Raw genomic sequence first — 22,667 nt, 5'->3', positions numbered from 1 at the left:
TGTGGTAGAATCAAGGTAGACCTGGTATTGCTTTTTTCATATTTTCACTTACATGGTATTCTTCTTTTCCTGTCCTAAACTTTTGTATAATATTACTGTGCATGTTGAAACAGCTGCCAAGTTTCATCCACTTCAGAAGTGATGCATTTATCTGTGGTGTGGTGGTGAACTGTATGGGCTGGAATTTCAAGGTGTTGAGTACCTCCTGTGAGTCATAGAAAACCCTCAACTCCTAATGACTACATTTGAAGTTGAGAACACTCAGGATTTTGCTGGTTAAAGCCTTATAAAATTGTGTTCCAGATCATGTATATCTGTGTTTTTTTTTTTTTTTGTTTGTTTGTTTTTGTTGTTAAATGTAAACCTTTTATATTTGTTGTTTAGTGTGAGTAAAATGTACAGAATTTGCAATGTACATAGAGGGGAGGGATAGCGCAGTGGTTTGAGCATTGGCCTGCTAAACCCAGGGTTGTGAGCTCAATCCTTGAGAGGGCCACTTAGGGATCTGGGGCAAAATCAGTACTTTGTCCTGCTAGTGAAGGCAAGGGACTGGACTTGATGACCTTTCAAGGTCCCTTCCAGTTCTAGGAGATAGGATATCTCCATTAATTTAATTTAATAAGTCAATATTAAAAGAGCTAAAGTTCTGGAACTACCTGAGTGTTTTATTTTTCAACTACAACATTGCATTAATACTAATTTTTTTGCATTTATAAATAGAATAATAAATTTTAGTATATGTGCTGCCGAAGCATACTATAACAACTTTCTTCTGACAGTTTCAAATCTTTAAACAAAGGTATTATCCCCATTCTACAAATTGGGAAGCTTAAGTAAAGAAACTGTGACCTTCTTAGTGTCTCATAACAAGTCAGTAACAGATTGGAGACTAGAATCCAGGTGTTCCAATCTGCCGTTCCTTGCTCTAGGCATTGGTGCTTAAACCCATGAAGGATAATCGGAGCACCTGAGGTATGATCTGTTTATATACATCTCTACCACGATATAACGCTACCCGATATAACACGAATTCGGATATAACACAATAAAGCAGCGCTCCGGGGGGAGGGCTGCGCACGTCGGCGGATCAAAGAAAGTTGAATAGAACGCGGTTTCACCTATAACGCGGTAAGATTTTTTGGCTCCCGAGGACAGTGTTATATCTGGGTAGAGCTGTATTTCTTTAAGCTGCCAGGGTGAAGGCTAGATTGTTAAATTGCAGGACCTGTTTTAACCCGAGGGCAATTGGTAGCTTTGTTTGGTAATGTCACCGTTTTATTATCCCCTGGGAATCTTTTATATGCTGAAGTTCTCCTAGACATTTGAATTTATTGCATAAGAATAGTTCCCAAAGTATAAGACAAGCGTTGAGTCAGCCAGCTCTTAGCCACCTCTGCTGCTGTTTTCTTTCACTATCTTGTGTGAGGGCTTTCACACGGGGTGTCCAATATACATTAAAGTCCTCCAGTGTGCTCCATATCATACTCAAGAAGTTGGAAGTACAAATCTGATTTTCCCCATGTTAACTAGATACATTTAAATTTGGTTAAAAACTGCATGAGATTTAGTTGTGTAGTGTTTGACGCACTTGGAGATATGGTAAACACTATATTTTTATTCATTCTATAAAAAGTGTTACCGGGGAAGCATCAATGTATAGAAAATGGCTGTGAATATTAAACAAGTCATCTTTGCTAGTTGTCTTTATTCTCTAATGCTAGTCATGTGTACTAAATACAATACCTTTATCAATTTGCAAGTGGGATATTAAATCTGAAGAATAATCAAATTTATCCAGGCCTAAAATATTTCTTATAAAAATGTTTTTAAGCCTGTTGGTTTACTTCCCAAAAACAGAACTAGCTGTGGGATTTGGCAATCCTGTGGCAGTCTTGCATGACTTGCTAGTGTTTCTTGTGCTTGGACAAGCCTAGATAAATGGAAATTTTTCAGTTTTAAGATCGTACTGTCCTATTCCAAATACCATTTGGTCTTAGTTGTCACGTGAACTGTAGATAAATAGATTAGAAGTTGAAAATTTGACACCTTTTCCAGAAATTATGTATCTGTTCTTTAATGTGATTGTGCATTATGAGGATCTCTACGTTATTTTTTTCAATGCTTGTTTCCAAAAGTGGTTTGCCTTGGTTCTGCATTCCTAATATTAAGAATATAGGGGGATCGTCATAGCATTTCCTTCATTATGCACTGCGTACATCATCCCAAAGCCTGGGATGAGTCTATTCAACTCTAATTTATATGATAGACTTACACTAAAACCTACACTGTGTCAGTCTTTTGTATAATTTATATCATTTTTTCCTTTATAATTACCATTCATCATTGTCTCACTGTTTAGGTGCTTTAAGTGATGTCATTTTGTCTATTTATACTTTAGTTCTCAAAGAACATTCCCCGCACCTGTTGCTGTACTTTGAAACACGTAGGTTTCATGTTGCTAACTTGTAGTATTCTTTAATTATAATAGAATAGGTGACCTACTGTCAAAAGAACAGTTGTCTCTAAATGGATTACAAGGAGTTTATGTGGCTTAAAATGGGCTCTGTCTTCCAACTGCTGCAAATAGTTCACATTAACTAGAAGAAATATTCATCAAAATAACTTGTATCTCAAGTAAAGGTAACATAAACACTAGTTTTGACTCTAAATTTCAGATAATACTTATTTAACTTCTGTGGATTAGGGAGGTGAAGAATAAAAATAAGAGGACAAGGGTATGAACCAAGCAGTTAGACAAACTGTTCAAAAGTGTCAGTGCCATCTGGATAAACAGGAAAAATGAGCACATTAAAATGGTTAACTCTCCTATTCAAAGTTGTCTGATCTCATGCAAGATCATTCCTCACCAGTCAGAAATCAGCAGTTCAGTATAGTGTCTTACTCAGGCTGTAACTGCCTGACTGTGGTGGGTGATACTGCGAATTCCATAGCAGAAGAAGTTGAAATTAATTATAGTGCATTGGTAAATGAAAGCTTGAATAAAAGACCCAAGCTAATTAGGGAGTCTTTTTTCATATTTTTGTCATTGTTTGCGATTATGAGCCAATCACAGTCTAGGAAAAAATTTCCTTCTTTCAAAAGCTTACTAGCTTGTCTTTCACAAAATCCTACCCAGCACAACTGATTCTCGCAAAAAGATTTTCGTGACTTCATCTGATCTTTGAGCAATCACAACTTCCAAAACGCTGTCAGTGGAAAGTCAGGGCAGTGGCACGGAACCACAAACCCCCACACGGCAATAAAAACCTTTGTTTTAGAGATTGCTTAATCTTTTAGTCTTGCTGTACAATATGAATAATGTTCATGGTGTTGTGAAGAACTCCCAACAGGTCTTGTGGTTTTCAAATGTCTGTTTTGCTTCAGTGATTAGTCACCCACAAAAGCAGTTAATTGCTTCATATGCTGCTTTGTCATGAATGTTACTCCCATAGCATTTCAAGCAGAAAAAAGAAAAAACTCATTCATTTTCTATTATGTAAATGCGGGAAGGGGAAACTCTTTACCTAAACTAGTTTAAGTTAGATGAATGGCTTAGTTTGAATGGGATTAACTTTTTTCCCCTTTCACCATTGCAAATGATGGCTTAATTAGAGTAGCACACTTTATACTCCTGTAATTCAAGCATTGTTAGAATTTTCCTTTATAAATGCTTCCCCAATTGGTTTATTGTCGACAGGAATTTATTTGTTCTTGTGGAGGGGTCACTGCTGGCTTCAATTTAACATTAGAGATGGTTATTTCTTTGCATTCTTTTTTCTTGCTGGTATTTGCTATAAACAAAAAAATGTCATCACTGGAGACTTCTCTGGCAAGCACTCTGACTTTCACATCACTCGCGCTTAGACTTGTGGCTTAGGGGAGGCCATTCTCAACAATAAACAATAGAGACTTGGTATTACTGCAGGGTATTCTCAAGTAAAATTATTCATACGCCTGGAACTGTAGTAGGCCAGATAACTAAGACCGAAATAACTTTGTCTTACGTATGTCTGATCTGCAATACAACTAATTTTACCACTAAAATAAATAAATAAATATATATATATACACACACACACACACACACACACACACACACACACACACACACACACTGCAATTATAAAGGCCAGTAAAATTAAGGAAGTGCAATGCTAAAGCCAATGTATCTTTAGGTAGTAATGCTATTTAAATTCTGTAATAGACACACTACAGTTTTTAAGATCTTTTCTCCACTCCCACCAGTGAAGTTGACTTTGGTAGCATATGTTTGGATATAAGGATTATGGGTGGACAGAAATAGAAAGGACCATGATTTGGGTCCTAATAAATGAGACCACCTCTCGCCCTAGATGAAACTGATACAGTTGAGGTCAGATGAGGACTGGGGCAACTGCTTGTCATAGCAACAAACTGCGCTGGAGATAGGTACCTTAGTGTAGGGCCCTCAGCTGGAGGATTCACTTCTAAGTTGTTTACTTTGAAGGAAGGGTTTAAGGCCCTTCTGTTTTACTGATGGGGGATGATATTGGATGATTGGGGGTAGGGAAAATTGATAGATTAAATTTAACAAATGTATTATTGTACACTTAGCTAGGAAGAATTAAAAGCACATTTTTCTATGCACATCATGAGAGGCAGGATACAGCGATAACTCTATAAACTATAAAATGTTTACCCTTATTTACACTTAGACATTTTGTGGGGAATAAAGCAGCATCTTGTTCATACCAATATTGTCCTTCACTTCTTTTATACAGCAGTTCATCTAGAAATTTATCTGCAGAAACTGAGTTATAAGGAAAAAATCTTGACTTGTCCTATATTTTAGCATGATTTATTCATGTTTATCTGCTAGTTTCCTTTGGCACAGTGACTAAAATTTTTCACTAAACCTGTTTCCTTTTCAGACTGGAAGAATCATTAATTTATTGGAATAAAAAATGCAGCTACTTCTTGCCTAACCTTATTATGCTGGTCTGGGCGAGGTTCTTATAAACTCACTCCTTAATTTAATGTGCTGCTGATCAGTTTCTGTTATGTAACATCTTACTGCTAGAACTTTTTTGGCGTTTCATTGCATTGACATAAATAAGGCTCAGATAGTTTTTGGTGCTAGCTACTGCAATGCTGCTGCTCTTGGCTGAAATAATACTGGACTGAAGAACTTGCTCACATTTTCAGTGAGAGCTGCCTGACGTCTTGGAAGTTGAGAATTAATTCCATTTGATTAACCGTTGTCTATGAAACTTGTTTGGTGAAAGGGGGGTTGGGCTGAGGTGCTTTACACACAGAACATTTATTTTAGCCTCAAAACTAGAGGACTGCTTGGGCCTAATTTTTAAGCCAGAACTGGACCCAAGCCCAAGAGAGTTGAGTTGTTTTTCCACCTAACCTGACCCTTCTTTCCTAACCTGTGTCAGCATCTCCACTGCTGTGGCTGCATGCTCAGCTCCTGCTGCCTGCCGCCTGCTTTTTTACTGTGTGTGCGCTGCAGAATCAGAGGTGCTGCAACTCCTCGACATGCTAACTCCACACACAGTACGCACACAGCAGTGAGGCGGTGGTGACTGGCGGGAGTGAGGCGTGCGGCCTCCACCAGTCCAACCCCATGGGCAGGAACTGACCTGACCTGATGCTGAGAGTGTTCAGTTGTTTTCTAACCTGACCAGAACCCAACACTGTGGGTGAGTTCAGGTTGGGTTGCAGGGCTTTACTCAAAACAGCCTTATGTAAAATGTTAAGGCTGTAAAAATTGCAAAACTACTTGATTTATGAAAAAGAACTTAATGTAAAACCTCATGTTCTCAAATATGCGGGCTAGCTAGCAAGCATTCCCAAGTAAGGATATGGTGACTGGGGGGAAAAAAACTTTTTTTCTATTTATCTTGATGATTTCCAGTTGAAGTACTAGTAAATGTGACTCTTCTCTTGGACTTATTTGGGCTCTGTTTTAGACAAATGAAGTAACTTGAACATTAGTCACCCATATCGTGCAGCCATTGGAAAAAATAGTAAAAATAGTTTAGGCCTTGGCTACACTGGCGCTGTGCAGCGCTGCAACTTGCTGCGCTCAGGGGTGTGAAAACGCCCCCTTCTCCCCCCGAGCGCAGCGAGTACAGCGCGGTAAAGCACCAGTGTGATCAGAGCCTGCAGCGCTGCACGCTCACTCACAGCGCTGCAAGCTACTCCCCTCAGAGAGGTGGAGTACATACAGCGCTGCGAGAGCTCTCTCGCAGCGCTGGCGGCGCAACTATACTCGCGCTTCACAGCACCGCCGCAGCAGCGCTGTGAATTCCCGAGTGTAGCCAAGGCCATTGATTGCAATATCCAATCCTGTGAATTATAGCCTAGGGTTGATGGGACATGGATGTCAGCATTTTTACAGGTTCTTGAGGAAATGCTTGATCCAGGGATAACTAGACTTATGACTTTCTTTAGATTTGTTTTCTTTTCTTTTAAAAATAGCATTTGTTGAAATTAGTGTTTAATAAATGCCTTTGGAGAGAAAATATTTGTAAGAACGTAAGAATGGCAATATTGGCTCAGACCAATGGTTCATTTAGCCCGGTATCCTGTCTTCTGACACTGGCCGGTGTCAGATGTTTCAGAGGAAATGAATAGAACAAGGCAGTTTCTCAAGTGATCCATAACCTGTTGTCCAGTCCCAGGTTTAGGGACACCCAGAGCACGGGTCCTTAGAGAGATTACTCCTATATAATCCTGGGAAGGGCTTCTGAGGGCTTTGTTTTGTGATACCTTCTTGCTATTTGCCCCTAATCATTATGTGGATGCTGATATTTAACAAAGGTAATTTGAGGAATTGGTGATGATTTAGAGTGAACTGAAGAAACAGGCATAAATCAATAAGGTATTTTGTTCAGGAATTGATTGAAATCACTATAATTGCTGAATATAATACATCAATGACTAGACTTCATCATTCGTGAGTGATGTAATGGTGACACCCATAGACCTGATGGGTTCTTTTGAACCTATCCTGCCTAGCAGCTTCAGCTCACCTGATCAGAAGAGGTTGAGGAGACATGCTAGACTTCCGCTGATATGGTCTGAGCTATTATATGTGTCACTCTCTGGGACTCTGGCTGGGAGGACTAACCTAGAGAGAGAGCCTAAACCATAGTCCCTTCCACCAAACAGCCTATGCAGTGGCTCTGGGTAAGGATCTTGCCATATCTGCCCTGGCCATGTGGGCCTGAGAGAGCAATCGGTGAGCCGCATCAATGCCCACGTCTCTCAGGCCAGGGCAAGCGGCAGCCTAGCATTGTGGTCAAGGCTCCTTAACCACAGCCTTCTGCTTCACCCAGGCTAGGGAAAGAAGCAGCTGGTGTCAGGAGTGTAGAAATCCTTGTTTTCTTCAAAATCCTTCCATGCTGCAGGCTGGTTAGGGTAAAGTTGTTGTAATTAGGACATTTGTTGTCTCTCATGTACCCGCAGCATATGCAAAATAGGGTGTTATATCATTTGCATGTAATCTGGAGACTTCTGCAGCTGAGGCTTGCCCTGACATAAGTAATTAACACATGAAGGGAGGATAGAATAAGGGAGGTAAATGGATCATTAGGCTGAAAACAGAAAGTTTGTGCTAAATAAGATAAGCGCAGCAATACTGGGTCAGACCAAAGGTGCATCTAGCCCAGTATCCTGTCTTTTGACAGTGGGCAATGGCGAGTGCCCGAGAGAGAATGAACAGAACAGGGTAATCAAGTGATCCATCCTCTGTCGCCCATTCCCAGTTTCTGGCAAACAGAGGCTAGGGACACCATCCCTGCCCATCCTGGCTAATAGCCATTGATGGACCTATGCTCCATGAATATATATAGAGTTCTTTTTTGAATGCTGTTAGTCTTGGCCTTCACAACATCCTCTGGCAAGGAATTCCTCAGGTTGGCTGTGCATTGTGTGAAAAAAATACTTCCTTTTGTTTTAAACCCGCTACCTATTAATTTAATTTGGTGACTCCTAGTTCTTGTGTTATGAGAAGGAGTAAATAACATTTATTTACTTTCTCCACCAGAGTTGTGATTTTGTAGACCTCTATCATATCCCGTCTTAGTCATCTCTTTTCCAAGCTGAAAATCACGGTCTTATTAATCTCTCCTCATATGGAAGCTGTTCCATACCCCTAATCATTCTTGGTGCCCTTTTCTGAACCTTTTCCAATTCCAATATATCCTTTTTTTGAGACTGGGCACACAATATTCAAGATGTGGGTGTACCATAAGAGAAGTAAATAGATCCGTAGGCTAAGACAGAATGTCTGAGCCAGCTAAGATAAGAGGGAGAACACCCAGGGAACCATTTACTAACCATAGACAAGGTAAGATAGGAATGGACAATGCATGGACAGGGCATGCTGCACAGTCATTTGTTCCTGCAAAGTAACCAAGCCAGTCACAAAATGTGATGCAGTGTGTAGTAAAAGTAATCTAATGTGTACATGTATAAAAAGGAAGAGGTTTGCTATGTAACTGTGGATGTGTGGTACGCTCTGTACCCACTCCCTCCACTTGAGTCTGATCAACTCAGTGTAGCTTTGCTGTATGCCAAATAAAGGAACCCGAGTGATGAAATCTGGAGTCAAACTGAATTTTTTTGGATCCCAGAGAACTGGATAAAGTGTTCTCCCAGAACTGGACAAGGTGTCCTGGATAAGCCAAATGGAAAAGGTCTTGGAGAGAGTCCCAACATCTTCTGAACCTTCAGCCTTAACAGATACAGCTTTAAATGTTATCCCCTTGAGCAAATAAATTGTGGAGATCTCAGCATTCTACTACATACATAATAGTTTTTATTTTGATCGTTTAACATTCTTTTAAATAACATAAGATGACATTATTGTCTAGCTGCACTTAGTCTTTAAAAATGTGTTCAGTAGGATTGCTACAAGAACACAGGAATGGGACTGTGAGCAGTAGCTGGCTTGAGAGGACGTGAAAACAGCTCATTAGTCTTTGCGTGGGGGAATACCAAAGTAGAAGGCAGCCGCAGCTTCCTCCTTTACAATGTGAGCTTTAACACATGATGGGGAAGACCCAGGCCTGCCTTCAATATAAAAAGAGAGCAAGGTTTGGTTTGACTGAATACTGAAGCACCAGCTAAAAAAGACTCTTTGCTTACTTCTACCTGGCATAGTGCTTTACTGAAGTAATTGTCTCATGTCCTAAAAAATCACACGGTGTGAGAATATGAAGATGATATATAACATATTCAGATTGTCAGACACTGAAGTTAAATGTTAGAAATAATTAACCTCATGAAAACTTATAGCTAATGAATTCTAAAACTGTGACTCATCAACAAAATATATGCTAAGTACAAGCAAGTAATTGTTCAAAGGTACTAAGTTTTGTGCACACTTTATCCAGCCAAGAAATGTGTGAATATATTTTCCAGTACACTGTACCACACACACATGCTGAGAGAGGAATTCTTCTGGAGAAAGAAAAAAATTAAGCTGAGAGAGACTAATGTAAAAATCACACTTTTGACTGAACAAGTTACTTTCTCTTGTTACAATTAACACCTAAGATTACTACAGCTGAGATAGACTAGAAAATATTATTTTCTTAATTTTATTTTTCACGTTAGAGCAGCACTTTGTGTATAGTTGATTTCACTTGTACCTTTGTATAGTAGGTCAATTCCCCTATTTGTGTTGGTCTTTTGCGGAGCAACAAGAACAAGACACATTTTTTTTAAAAAATCGGAAAACATGATTGTAAAACCTCAAAAAATAAGCAAGATGACTCAATGGTAGGTGTAGTATCTGAAACTGCTTTATACTCTTTTAAATAATTAACTGGTTTGAAATTGACGGTTTCTTCTTAGACATTCAGTATAACACACAAATTTGGATGTGCCATACCTGATAAATTCCCTGACCTTAAAAATGTTAATGTATACATCCATAGACGTCTGTTTCACTGAAACTACTGGAATGTGCAGTTACAGGCCTTCAGTGCTTGTCTTTACAAGATAACTAAAGCAGTGAATAACTTCCAGGAGTAGGCATATAAAACAGCAGGTAAGACAAACGTTATATTTCATTATTTTATGGCAGACAACTCAGACCATGTGATAATACACATGTATTCCTGGCTCTGCCCCTGCCTGGCTTGCTCAGTCACCTTGGGCAAGTCAGGTCCCCACTCTTTGCCTCAGGTTCCCCATCTATAAAATGAGGATAAGGATAATGACACTGACCTTCTTTGTAAAAGCTCTTTGAGATCTACTGATGAAAAGTGTTAAGAGCCAGGTATTATTATTATTATTATTATTTATTATTATTTATTATTTTATAAACAGAAAACAAAACCATAACACGTTTTGTTTTTCCTTTTTATGTGGTATATAATTTCAACTGTTATACAAATCATTAAAGTTCTTTTTACCTATTACTAGAACATAAAGGGATTCTTGCTCAATAACAAATGTATGGAATATTTCTCATTTTTCTTTGCTTTAAATTACTTCTGATTTTATTTTTGTTCAGATAACCCATAGCAGAAGTCTTAGTTTGGCATGTGCACATTCAACATTTTTACCCTGCCATTTTTTTTAGAAGCTACAGCACTGTAAATTGGCTATCAACTGACCACTGTCCTAAAATAAAGCTGAGTAGAAAATTCAAAGCACAGATCAAAATGGCAAAGCCATTAAGATACTAATTTTTATTGCAGTTGCCTATAGGATCTCATAAGTTGCTTCTCAGAGATATAATATATATAGATGATCAGGAAATGGGTTGATCTTGAGGATGCAATATTTCACTATTTTTAGACAGAAAAAAATGTTTTATAGAGGATTACGTTTAGGAAAAAGAACAGGAGTACTTGTGGCACCTTAGAGACTAACAAATTTATTAGAGCATAAGCTTTCGTGGACTACAGCCCACTTCTTCGGTATGCATCCGAAGAAGTGGGTTGTAGTCCACGAAAGCTTATGCTCTAATAAATTTGTTAGTCTCTAAGGTGCCACAAGTACTCCNGCACCTTAGAGACTAACAAATTTATTAGAGCATAAGCTTTCGTGGACTACAACCCACTTCTTCGGATGCATACCGAAGAAGTGGGCTGTAGTCCACGAAAGCTTATGCTCTAATAAATTTGTTAGTCTCTAAGGTGCCACAAGTACTCCTGTTCTTTTTGCGGATACAGACTAACACGGCTGCTACTCTGAAACCTACATTTAGGAAGTGTCCCCACACCCCCTCCCCTCCACCATGCAAAAGAGAATTGAAATAAAAGCAAGAATTATGCAGAGAGCTTTCCAGCCTGGTTTGGCTTTTAGAAGTAGTGGTAGGAAATGCCATTACTGGAACGGGATCCACAAGCAACTTGGAGTAGTATGTCAGCATTTTCATTTTTTTAAGCCTGTATCATTTGGCCATTAAAATCTTTCAGCGGGCTTAAACTTGACAGATTCTAACTGCAAGCACATTCCCTTGGTTTTGTCCACCAGTTAAATAGTTCTGCCATTTTCACGTCGTTGTAATTTAAAAGTAGGCTTTCCAGAGGTTAAAAATGTTTGCCTAAAAGCAGGGCCGGCTCCAGCGTTTTTGCCGCCCCAAGTGGCGAGGGAAGGGGTGGGGAAAAAGCAGCCATCGGCAGCACTTTGACAGCAGCTCTACCGCCGCTGCTTCATTCTTCTGGGACCCACTGCCAAATTGCGGCCGAAGACTTGGACGTGCCGCCCCTTTCCGTTGGCTGCTCCAAGCACCTGCTTGCTGCACTGGTGCCTGGAGCCGGCCCTGCCTAAAAGGAAGTGTACAAAGTTTTGAATAATTATATTTTTAACATTTTGTGAGTATGAACCTTGTTTAATCAGGGGCTGATAAATGAAACTAACCTCTTGGCAACTGGAAGTAGGAAACTTTTTGTCAGAGAGGTGGGGAGTATTTGCCTCTATTTCAGCAAAGTTCAAGCTTTTGCTTTAAAAAAAAAAAAACCCTTCAAATATAAACCTATAGAGTGGCCTTCTCATGAATGTGCAGATAGACTGAAAGAAGAGGCGTTTAAATGAGCTCAGTGTGATGCTAACTCTGAAGTCTCTCTCTCTAGCTTTTGGACTTAAACATATGCACTGTTATGGACCAGATCCTCAACTGATGTAAACTGGCGTAGCTCCTTTGACTGGATGGAGCTTTGCAAGTTTTGAATGGAGCTTTGCAAGTTTAGATCTGCTGAAGATCTGGCTCTGTTTTGATGGCGTCTGTACAGGACAGTTAAGCATCTTCTCATCCCAACCCTGCATGCATTTTGTGCCCTTTCAGCAAGAAGGATAAATCTTCGGCATATTGAATAAATGGAGGATTTATTAAGGGCTGATTCATATTGTCTAAAACCTGTAAACTATATTGTAGATCCAATTTAATCCTTAACCAAATGGCTTGTGCCTAATTATTGAGGTTATAGACATAATAAAATTGCTCAATCTTCATTGCCCTTCATATTGAGGTTTATCTATGCTCCAGTGACAATGGCATGCAATAATACAGTTTCAGCCTTAATTATTCGTTTCCTGACTAAGGCCTGGTCTACACTAGCGGGGTGAGGGGGGGTCAATCCAAGTTAGGCAACTTCAGCTATGTGAACAATGTAGCTGAAGTCGATGTACTTAGATCTAGTTACCACAGTGTCTTCATTGCGGTAAGTCGATGGCGGATGCTCTCCTGTCGCCTCTGCCTGCGCCTCTCGCCCTGCTGGAGTGCCGGCGTCGACAGGAGAGCACTTGGCGGTCAATTTATCACATCTAGACTACATGCGGTAAATCGACCCCCGCTGGATCGATTGCTGCCCGTCGATCCAGTGGGTAATGTAGAATGTGGAAAGTTTTCAATTGCATTAAATGTCATAAAAATATTAATCATATGAGAACAGCTTGCCGTGTGTTTGTAAAACAAAGTTCATCTTGTTGGTCTGGTCTAAATGGACTTTTTACACAGATGGAGTATAGTTTCTTCTGAAAAAGAACAAACAACTGTGATAGAGAAGTTCGTGTATGCAAGGGGTGCAAAATAGCACTGAAATAGTTTTTTAAATAAACAAACAGGAGGAATGTATTTTTAAACTGAATGTATTGTTTATGAAAGGCAGAAAGGCTTCCAGACCTGGACACTGAAGTAATTTATTCCCTGAAGGAGTGCTGCACTATCACAAGCAGAACTAAACTTCTTGATGGAGATGGTACAGTCCTAACTCTACTGAATTTTGTGGTGTAGATGTCACTCCACAAAACTATGCAAAAATGACTGTCTCACTTCACTGTGGCCAGTGAAATGAGACGGAAAGGTCTGACTTATCATAAAAACCTTGCCAAATTTGAACAGGTGCCTTACAGAGACACTACATCCTCTTATTATTCCATTGAGTCACCCAGTCCTCCTGGAAATTTGTAAAATACAGGTTCAGCTTTTGGTCTTCTCAAATCTTTGACGTTCTCCCCTTTTGGTGAACATTTAAGTGTACTATTTTAAACACCTTTTCTTTTCCTTCTACATAGTCTTCATAAAGCAGATGTGAAAATTCAATTAACTTACACTGCATTTGCAGAAATTCTTGATTTCACGGTTTGTATGATACTTCATTGCAAAACATAAACAGTACTGACAGATTGGTTGATTAATAGTGATGAGCCAATTTCCAAAGGTTAGTTGTCTTTCTTTAGTATACACGCAGTATTTAAGATGCTTATCCAAAAGTTGTGTTAATTGTTTAAATCTCTTGTGTCTGCAAAAATAGGCTGGAAGTCTCAAAAGAGAATTCTTGTAGGACTGGAAGTACCATATGGAAACGTCTTTCTTGTTGCATTTTGTTGTTTCTAATTCTGAATGGAATTAGGGAAATACTGCAACGTGGTATTTGCAAATATAGCTGGAAGGAGATGTTGTTCACAAATGCAAAATGAATTTAACAACGTTGTTTTTAATATTTTGGTTGGACATTAGGTTCTTCTTTTGTCTGAGCCAGTTTATCTATCCTTACTGACTAATGCATAAACTAGAAATATTATACTGGAAGGAGCAGGTGACTTAATAGATACAGGAGGAATATTTAGTGCAATGGCAAATTTGTTGATGATTTGCAATCTTGTAGTTTTAGAAGCATTTCATTACTTAATAATTACCACAAGTCAGATCCAGAATTACAATATGACTCCGAGCTGTTTAATTCCGCCGGGTGTCTTAAAAATGTGTATTGACTACATGGCTTCACCAAGGGTGCAGAACAAATACTTTCTCCTTATCTTAGATTCTGAACTAGCAAAGTCAGATTATGACAGAAATCTGATGTGGTAGAGATGTGTTGTCTGAGTTTATAAAGACTGAGGTTAAACCTTGATTCAAGAAGAGAGAGGTGTTGCAGCTCACAAGGGCTGAATAACTGGACCTAATCTTGGATAATCCTGCTCCCTTACCCTAGGGCCAAAGGCTACGTATCTTTATTTTGGGAGACTACCAAGGTAGTTAGAAGCTGTGGTAGAAATATCCTTTAGCACAGGATTTTTTTCTCCTTTTTTGGGGAGGGGAATAACAATTGCTTTACTAGCAGTACATTCATAGTATTACTTGTGTGGTATCTAGTTATTTTAAAAATATTATTGTTTAATTATGGACTCAGATCACTTTGACTACTCCTGTCAGTAAATTCTTAGTCTACAATTTAAACGTGAATTGTTAAGAATAATATAGGGATTTAGCTATACCTTGTGTAGTTGCATTTTCCATCTCCCAAATGGTAAATGGAAATAGGGGGTGTGTATCAGTGGAATCTAAATCTAACTTGACTTTATCCTGATTCATACCAGTGAATACCTTGAGTGAGGTAAACTTGAGGTTAGCATAGGATGAATAACGGTCAATTTGGTGGTGGCAAATTTAAAGGAAAATTCCCCCAAATTCTCTGCCAGTCTGGTAATAGGCCTGATAATAGTACCTTTACATTATATAAATTTTATTAGATTCCTATTGGTTTACCATAAATACAAAATGTATCTATGATGAGCAGAAATATGAACTGAACTGTTCCTAAATGTTGATGTATGTACATTCGACCATTGCTTCCGTATAAATTTCAAAACATGTAGAATATGGTTTCTGTCATGCTGGAAGTACAGAAAATCTCCTGAAACAAAACTTAGGGGGAATAAAACACTCTAAGTGTTCTGATTTTATAATTGTTGTTATGGTGACAAACTATTGCAAGAAAAACATTTTGCAGACTGTTTTATGAATGGGTTTTATGGTATTTATTTTGAATATACTGAACAAGAGCTGGCATAAATTTACTACTGTTGTGGAAATTTGATTGGTTCATCTTCTGATCAGCTGGCATCCTTAGTTGCACCAAAGGAGACCAGGAGACCTGCCTTTCAAATTAGTACCATCAAGCCTAATTAAGTGACTTTTTTTAATGGTTAACAGCAAGAAAAGTATCTAATATTTTGTGAAAGCCTTGATGGCCTGTTGTTCTCCTCAGCCCACTTTACCCACTAGAATTGCTATCTGTAAAACTGGCATTTAAGTCCCGACATGGCAAAGTAGGCAATAAATCAAGTGTAGCTAGAAGGGAGACGTATGATACTTCAGGCAGACAGGCTTTAAAACTATTTTAATATGTTAGCATATGTCACAATACTAAGAGCATTTGTGCTTATTAAAGTACTTAAGGAAGCATTCCATTTGGTCGATGCATTGGAAACGTTTTGCGTTTCACCCTAAATTATGAATTTTTCTTTTTTTTACTAACTTGCATAACCACCATAACATTTTTCTCATTCACATCTTGGTGGCTCAGTTTGCTTGGTGAGCATTTTCTTTGTGATCTTGGAGAAACCACAGATTTAGCTGGTTGTGGTCTGAAGTCAACAAACCTAAGTAAAACTGCTTTGAAACATGAAACCCAAATTTATTTCCTAGTCTCAAATGTACTTAGGGTAAAATTAAATAATGGTGTGCTGTCTGACTCCACAGGCTAAAAGAACATTGTGAACATTTTTAATGATCAGAAACTGAATTCACTTGTGTGGGGTTTTTTTTTGGGGGGGGGGGCTTGTTTTGTTTTTAAATAGCATTTTAACATGTCCTATTTCATCTGCAAAATAGGTTTGCAGATCATTAGGAAATAACACTTTGCAAGTACTACTTCAGACTAGTGTATGCATAAATGGATCTCAAACTGAAATGTCGTTTACGTTTTTTTCTCTGTCTAAAAGTTGACAAGTTATAATCTCCTGAAAACTTTAGGAGAGGGATGTCAAGGAAAGGATGATACAAATGTAACTATAATGTTGGGAGAGTTCGTGTGTCTTCGCTTTCCCGTTTTCCTAAACACCTCCATGCACTCTGGTATTCTTTGGCAGGAGAGATTTAGGAAGGAGACTGATCAGCATGGTGTTGTGAATTAATCCTCACCCTTTGAATGTGGTGATACTTCCCTCTAACAATAGGAGATAGTAAAGTGTAAAATTTTGGCTGAATCTTTAGGTACAAAACTCAAACTTGTAAAATTAAAAATGTTCATTTTTGACTGCTGGGGCAGCTTAGATAATAGCAATTTTTCAACAAACACTTATCAATAAAAAAGTTATTGAACTATGGAATGACATACATGTTTCATGCTAGCTATGGTCATAATAAAAAGAAATCTTTCCATGTGTGTTGCCATTTGTTCTCTTGTTGCTTTTGTTGCTGTAAATTGACAACTCTTGAATTAGAAGTGATTAATGATGCACCCCAGTGTTTTATAAGTCTTGAGGTCAGTAGTCTCATAGACTGGAAATTCTGTGGGAAACTTGGAGAGCAGACCTGTTCCTCCAAATGGACAAAAACCTCTCTGTTCAGAATTATCATTGAAGTGTGCATAATGTGTCATCAGTGATGAACAAATGCTGAAGACAAAGGGCAAAAAATGTGTTCTCTCTCTCTCTCTCTATGCATATTTCTTTAGCCAACATATATGCATAATACACATATCTCCATTTGTACCAGTTAGTAACAAGCCACACTTGTTATCTGAAGACTTTACTAGCACACAGTAATTTTATTATTAGAAGGTGATATGTCCTGAAGTCAAATGGCTTAAATGGAAGCATCGGTTGTTATATAGATTCAGCTGAAATATCTATTTAACTCCATTTCTGGCTCTCCACACTTTCCTGCTGCTGATACAGTGCTGATCTGGAGAGCCTAACAGATATTTAATTAAATTGCAACCTCAGTTGTTTGCTCACCAATTAACGGAACTCTTCACCAGTCAGTGGAATTCCAGAAGTAATGTTCAGCCTCCCTTATTCGAAAGCCTATTCCAAATATTTTTGGAAAATCAGGGTTGTATGATTTGGGATGATATATAATTGCTACTTCCTAGATAATTTTTCAAGTGCCAATTTTTCAGCTCAAGTACCAGATACAGCCAACGATGTCTTAAAATATGGTGATTAGCCATTCTTTCATATCAACTGCAAAAAAAAAGCTAATTTTGCTCAGCAACATCTTGTAATTTTGGTGAACTCAAACAATAAGTGATCTTTAGAGGAAGCTGCAGTACATATATATGCAAATATTTTATTATGGTTATGTACTTATATTTTGTATGACACAGACACCTTAGGTGAGGCCCTTAGATTCCTGCATCTTGCCAGTGCAGCCTTCAGTATCACAAAGTTTGGATGTTGTTCATTATGTCCATTACCATCCCTCCCCTTCCATCTCTTCCTCCCCCGCCATTTGCATCCGTTTGGAAGAATTTTTGTTGCTACCAGCAAAGGACTTGAAGTTATATTAAATTTATCTTGGAAGACCTGAAAGTACACATGAGGTACCAATAATAACTTAATTTGGCTATAATCCTTCAAAAGCAGAACTGCCTTTTTTTTAGTGAAAAGAAGCTTTGTGTTTTAGCACTGCTCGAAGGATGGTGCTGTGTTAAAACAGAGTCTGACTGGTGCAGTTGAGTTCAATGAAGTAATATCATATAAAAGGAAAGGAAATCAATAAGCAAACTGTTGAGATTATGGCTCATGGCCATTGAAAAGACTGTAGTTTAATCTAAAACTTAAACAGCAATCAAAATGACTTCTGTATGTTACTTGTTCTTGTTGAAAAATCAGCCGCATTAAGTGCAGACATGAGCCCTTTATTAGATGTATACTGAGGTAACGTAAAGTTGTTTCTGCAGCAGCCTGTGACGTTTCTGTCCATACAATAGTCATGGCTGCCATTTAGTGCTCAATCTGAAGGAAACTTAATTGAAACTTACGTAGTTTCTTGCACCTCTTATGTAGGGCTGGCTGTTTTGTTTTGGTGTTTCCTAAATGTTGTTTTGGCGTAAGAGAATCCAATTTGTTCATTTTTTGTCATATGTTAGCTGCAGTACTGTGGGTTCAAATCCAGTAATCTCATATTCTTTGTAGAAAATAATTAAGCTTAGTGAAAATTCACCCACATTAAATGGGGGAGGAGATAGATAGTACTTTACCTGTTAAAGTATATTTTCAGTAACCTAGCAATGAAGTACATGCATTTTTAAATTTGTGCATGTTTTTTTTTCTATTTTAGAGCGCACTCTGCACCAAAGCCTGATCCTGTTCCTGTACAAAAGGTATGTTTGTTTTTTTTAATTTCTACCCAGAGATGTAATGTGTCTCACTAGTTTCTGCACGTCCTTCACTCGATTCTTGATACACACTAGTAGTCAATCTGTTCTTTTAGCACAACATATTTAGGGTAAAGATCTCATATACCATGAAATCACTGTGCTTTTCTTAGTGATATTGGTCTTTTTAAAAAAAAAAAAATTGGGGATCAGTACAGTGATTAACCAAAAGCCATATATAAATATTACTGTCCAGCTTTTTCTTCCCCAAACACCTATTTTCTAACTGTTTTTTCTTACCTTAATGATAGCCTTTATAGCAGCATCGCCTCATCCTGAAGGGAGAAACCACTGTAGTTTCTTCCAAATAGAAGCTATAACCTTTCTGTGCTCTTGAAAGCAGCCTAGCTTGATAAAATGTATAGAACAGTTCATCAGAGTTCTTCCCAGTAGTGGAGAACATTGCCCTTCAGAGTTCACGCACTATTGGAAAATACTGTAGGCAAGACTATATTCTACATTTTGTAGAATCCTTGCAAAACATCAGGTTCACATTCTTTTTCCAATATTTTAACCAGATGGAGGCAGGTAGGAAGTCTTTACAGGACAGATGCATGATAACAGTCTGCACCGCTCAGATCCTAAAAGTGTTTGAGGAATTCTGTTCCATCTTTGAAACACACATCACCAAACCCCGGAAGTAAATAATAGCCTTAATAGTGTTTGGCTTGTTCCTCTTCAGCCAGTTTGCCAGTTGCTGCTGTGCCCCTTGAAATACCACTTCATGTACCCCATATCCTTTGACACAGCAGCAAATTGCTACATAGGATATAAAATGTAATGTTCTGTATTTGTGTGTGTATATTGAATTTGATTTGAGATGGAATTTGAATTTTAAAAAAACCTAAGCGGATTTATTAAGCAAACTTTTAGGCCACATATGAGTAATCTGGTGGCCTTTACATCTGAGTGAGTCTTTTGTTTAATCCTTTAACCTTATTGAGGCATGGATATCTTGCATGAGATAAGAGAAGCTACTATCTAGGGTTTCTATGTTTGTTGTGTATGTTAGGATCCTTCCCTCCCCAAAAATGCATGTGTCATGTATACATTTTCTTGCCAATACAGTATAGGTGAAGTTTTGCTACTATAAAACATATCATCTGTCTTGGTTTGAATCAAAGGGAATTACCTTCTCTCTTTCCAGTGAAAATGTCTATTCGGGATTTTGCATGTGGTTGGTGTGCTTTGTGTGTTTTTGTTTTATTTTATATAGGGAGAACCAAAAGAAGTAGTTAAGCCTGTGCCTATTGCATCTGCTGTTGCACCCAAAGTCACTTCCACAGTGAACATGGCCTACAATAAGACACCAAGGCCATTTGGAGCTGTACCTTCCGCAAAAGTCACTTCCATTCCATCACCGTCATCTGCCTTCACCCCAGCCCATGCGACTGCTCCATCATGTGCTTCCCCTTCACCATTGGCCACTGTCACGCCTCCCCCATTCACTGCATCTGGACTGCATGTTAATGCCAAATCCAGTACTGACCAGCGTTCACCTGCACTGAATGCTGCTAAAACTGCAGTTAATGTCCCATGGCAGCCCAACACATACAATACAACCCTGAACACGTATTCCAACGACAATGCTCAGGATGTGGCAGAGGGACAAAGAAGAGGATTCAAAGAGAGCCAGGTTGACAATAAGCAGCAAAATGGGTAGGTGGCTTCAGGGCACTTTGTTTGCTGTGAGGGACTTTTCTTCCAGACAGTTTAGTGGGCTGTGTTTAAGGGGACAAAACGCATCTTGGAAGAGTTGGGTTCTTTTCACAGAACATCTCTGTGAAAAAGATAAATGTGAATAGTCTGGTTTTAGATATAAAGTGAGCTTCTTAGAGGATCTTCTAAAAGCATCTTGTGTCTGCAGTATAATCTTTGTTATAGAGTTGAACCATATGAGATTTGTTGAAAAGGCAGTTGCAATCATTCATTGGATGTGTTTTGAACTTTATAGCAAGCTCAGTAGTATATTTTTTCAGTCCCGGCATGGTAAAGAAAGCAGCAGGCACCCAAAAAATGCGAGGCAGTTTGTCAAGAAGGGCCATCTAGAATTGGGGAAAACCAGGAATAGGACGCTAAGGAAGAATAACCTTAGCAGTGGCTGGCAAAATATAGAACTGGTTATATTTGCTACGTACAGGAAATTAGAATGTTGGTATGGGGAGAAGATCAAATTTGAACTGAATCTAGTTTTTCATTGGTTCTAATGCAACTTTCCTGGAAAGTTCAGTTACGCAGAAGTGTGGCCATCTAATCTAAAAAGCCAGCACTAAAATTCAAGTGTTAGAATATTTTTAGCAATTCAGAATTGTCAAAAAGGCAAACTCTAGTGTTTTGAAAGTTAAAACACTCACTAATATGTCTGCTGAGATTTAACATTTTAAAGACACTAACGGGATAGTTTTTGGTATTGCTGATGCTCAGCAAATCTTTAAATCAAGGCCATAAAGCTACATTTTGAAGAAACAGTTGTTTTAATGTATTTTACTTATTTGTCTTTCTTGCAACCTTAACTTAATTTGTGAAGTTCAAGAAGTATTTTGAATCATTATCAGAGACTTTTAAAGCTAGCTAGTATAAGTATTATTCCACTTTTGTTCAGCGGTCATCAGAAGAGCAGTAACAAAAATGTAGTCCTGATGCAAATCTCTCCTGGTCCATTTTGAATTTGGTGCTGAACATGAGCAGTAACATACAAAGAGAGAAACATCTGTATCTGAGCTAAAGTACAGCATTATGGTTTCAATTATTCCACTTTAAGAACAAATAATTGAGCAAATTATATATATATTCCTTTTTTTATTTCAAAACAAATTTCTTCCACATGTTCATTTATATAATACAGGCCTTATGCATTTTATATCACACTGTTGTCATGGCAATTTTAAGACTCTTTCAAACAGATGATGGCATTATTCCACACAGCTTTAAAAAAGGGAAAAAGCAGGCGGTCCTGAAGACTCATTCCATACTAGGAGACTTAAATGTGCTCTGGTGAACCGTGCATATACTTCTAGGAAGGGTGCTTTTGGAAGAATAATGCAGGGAGCTGGCTTCCAGCTACAGTAACTAGCACTGAAAAAAACACAGACTGATATCGAAATCAACTCTCTTGCAGGGAAGTAGTGCTGCAGGCCTAGAATTAGCACTTCAGCAGTCACGATAGGATGGCTGCTTGAGCAGCATAAATGCATCATAATGAATTCAGTGAAAAAACAATACTATGTGAAGAAAATGTCAACTGACTAGTGAAGAAATTCCTGTCTTCCTGCCAATCTTAGCAGAAAATTCTAGTATGGAAATTTGGAAAAGGTTTAGTGAGGTTGTGAAAGTATATTTTATTATAATAAAGGGCGACAACATAGAATACTTGGACTACAACTTGATTAAGCACAACTGTAAAAATCTTAAAGCCTTAAAACGAAAATGACAAAAGCATATACATCTGCATCTGTCTAGGTAACAGTACTCTCAGCTTGCTTAGTCACCATGCTACTTAACAAGTAAAGTTCTTCCTTGCTTAACCCGAATTATTGGGTAATTCTTGAAATAACAGAAGGATGCAAGTTTGAAGTAATGGGACCATCTGAAATGAAACTGCTTCCGATACACATGTTCAGCAATTCTGTTTTATAATAAAAAAGGGTGTGGTGCATCTTGTAGATGTACAGTATTGTCGGGCAAGTAGAGAGCTCTTGACTTGTTGGACTTTGCTGTACTCCAAATATTTTTGTTTCAAATGTTGAGCAAACCCTTATTAGTATAAGAATTTGCTTACATGCAGAAGAGGTGTAATGGTGAAGAAATCGGGGAGAAATTACGCTGTCGTTTTTACAAATATATTTAGACTAGAGTAATTCAGTCTGTTTACAAAAGGCTTTCCTAGCTAGTAACACAGTGGCTCTCAAACTTTTGTACTGGTGACCCCTTTCACGCAGCAAGTCTCTGAGTGTGCCCCCCCCCCCCTTATCAATTAGAAACTCTTTAAAA

At 38.3% G+C, this 22,667-nt stretch overlaps 1 protein-coding gene across 22 annotated transcripts in view; it reads left to right on the top strand.

The window, feature by feature from the left end:
* Positions 1–22,667, top strand: part of PDLIM5 (PDZ and LIM domain 5) — a 198,906-nt gene that overhangs the window by 88,664 nt on the left and 87,575 nt on the right. For 12 of the 22 annotated variants that reach the window (XM_034772224.1, XM_034772231.1, XM_034772225.1 and 9 more), the window contains exons 4-5: positions 18,581–18,623; positions 19,894–20,336. In XM_034772224.1, coding sequence (XP_034628115.1) covers positions 18,581–18,623; positions 19,894–20,336 — 486 coding nt within the window. The remainder of the gene's footprint in view (positions 1–18,580; positions 18,624–19,893; positions 20,337–22,667) is intronic. The other 10 variants (XM_034772230.1, XM_034772228.1, XM_034772229.1 and 7 more) reach the window with 2 other exon arrangements.

This window comes from Trachemys scripta, chromosome 5 (genome assembly GCF_013100865.1).
Source record: "Trachemys scripta elegans isolate TJP31775 chromosome 5, CAS_Tse_1.0, whole genome shotgun sequence".
NCBI classification, from domain to species: Eukaryota; Metazoa; Chordata; order Testudines; family Emydidae; genus Trachemys; species Trachemys scripta.
Note: the sequence above shows the minus strand (reverse complement) of the source record. Positions and strands in the feature narration are given on the sequence as shown.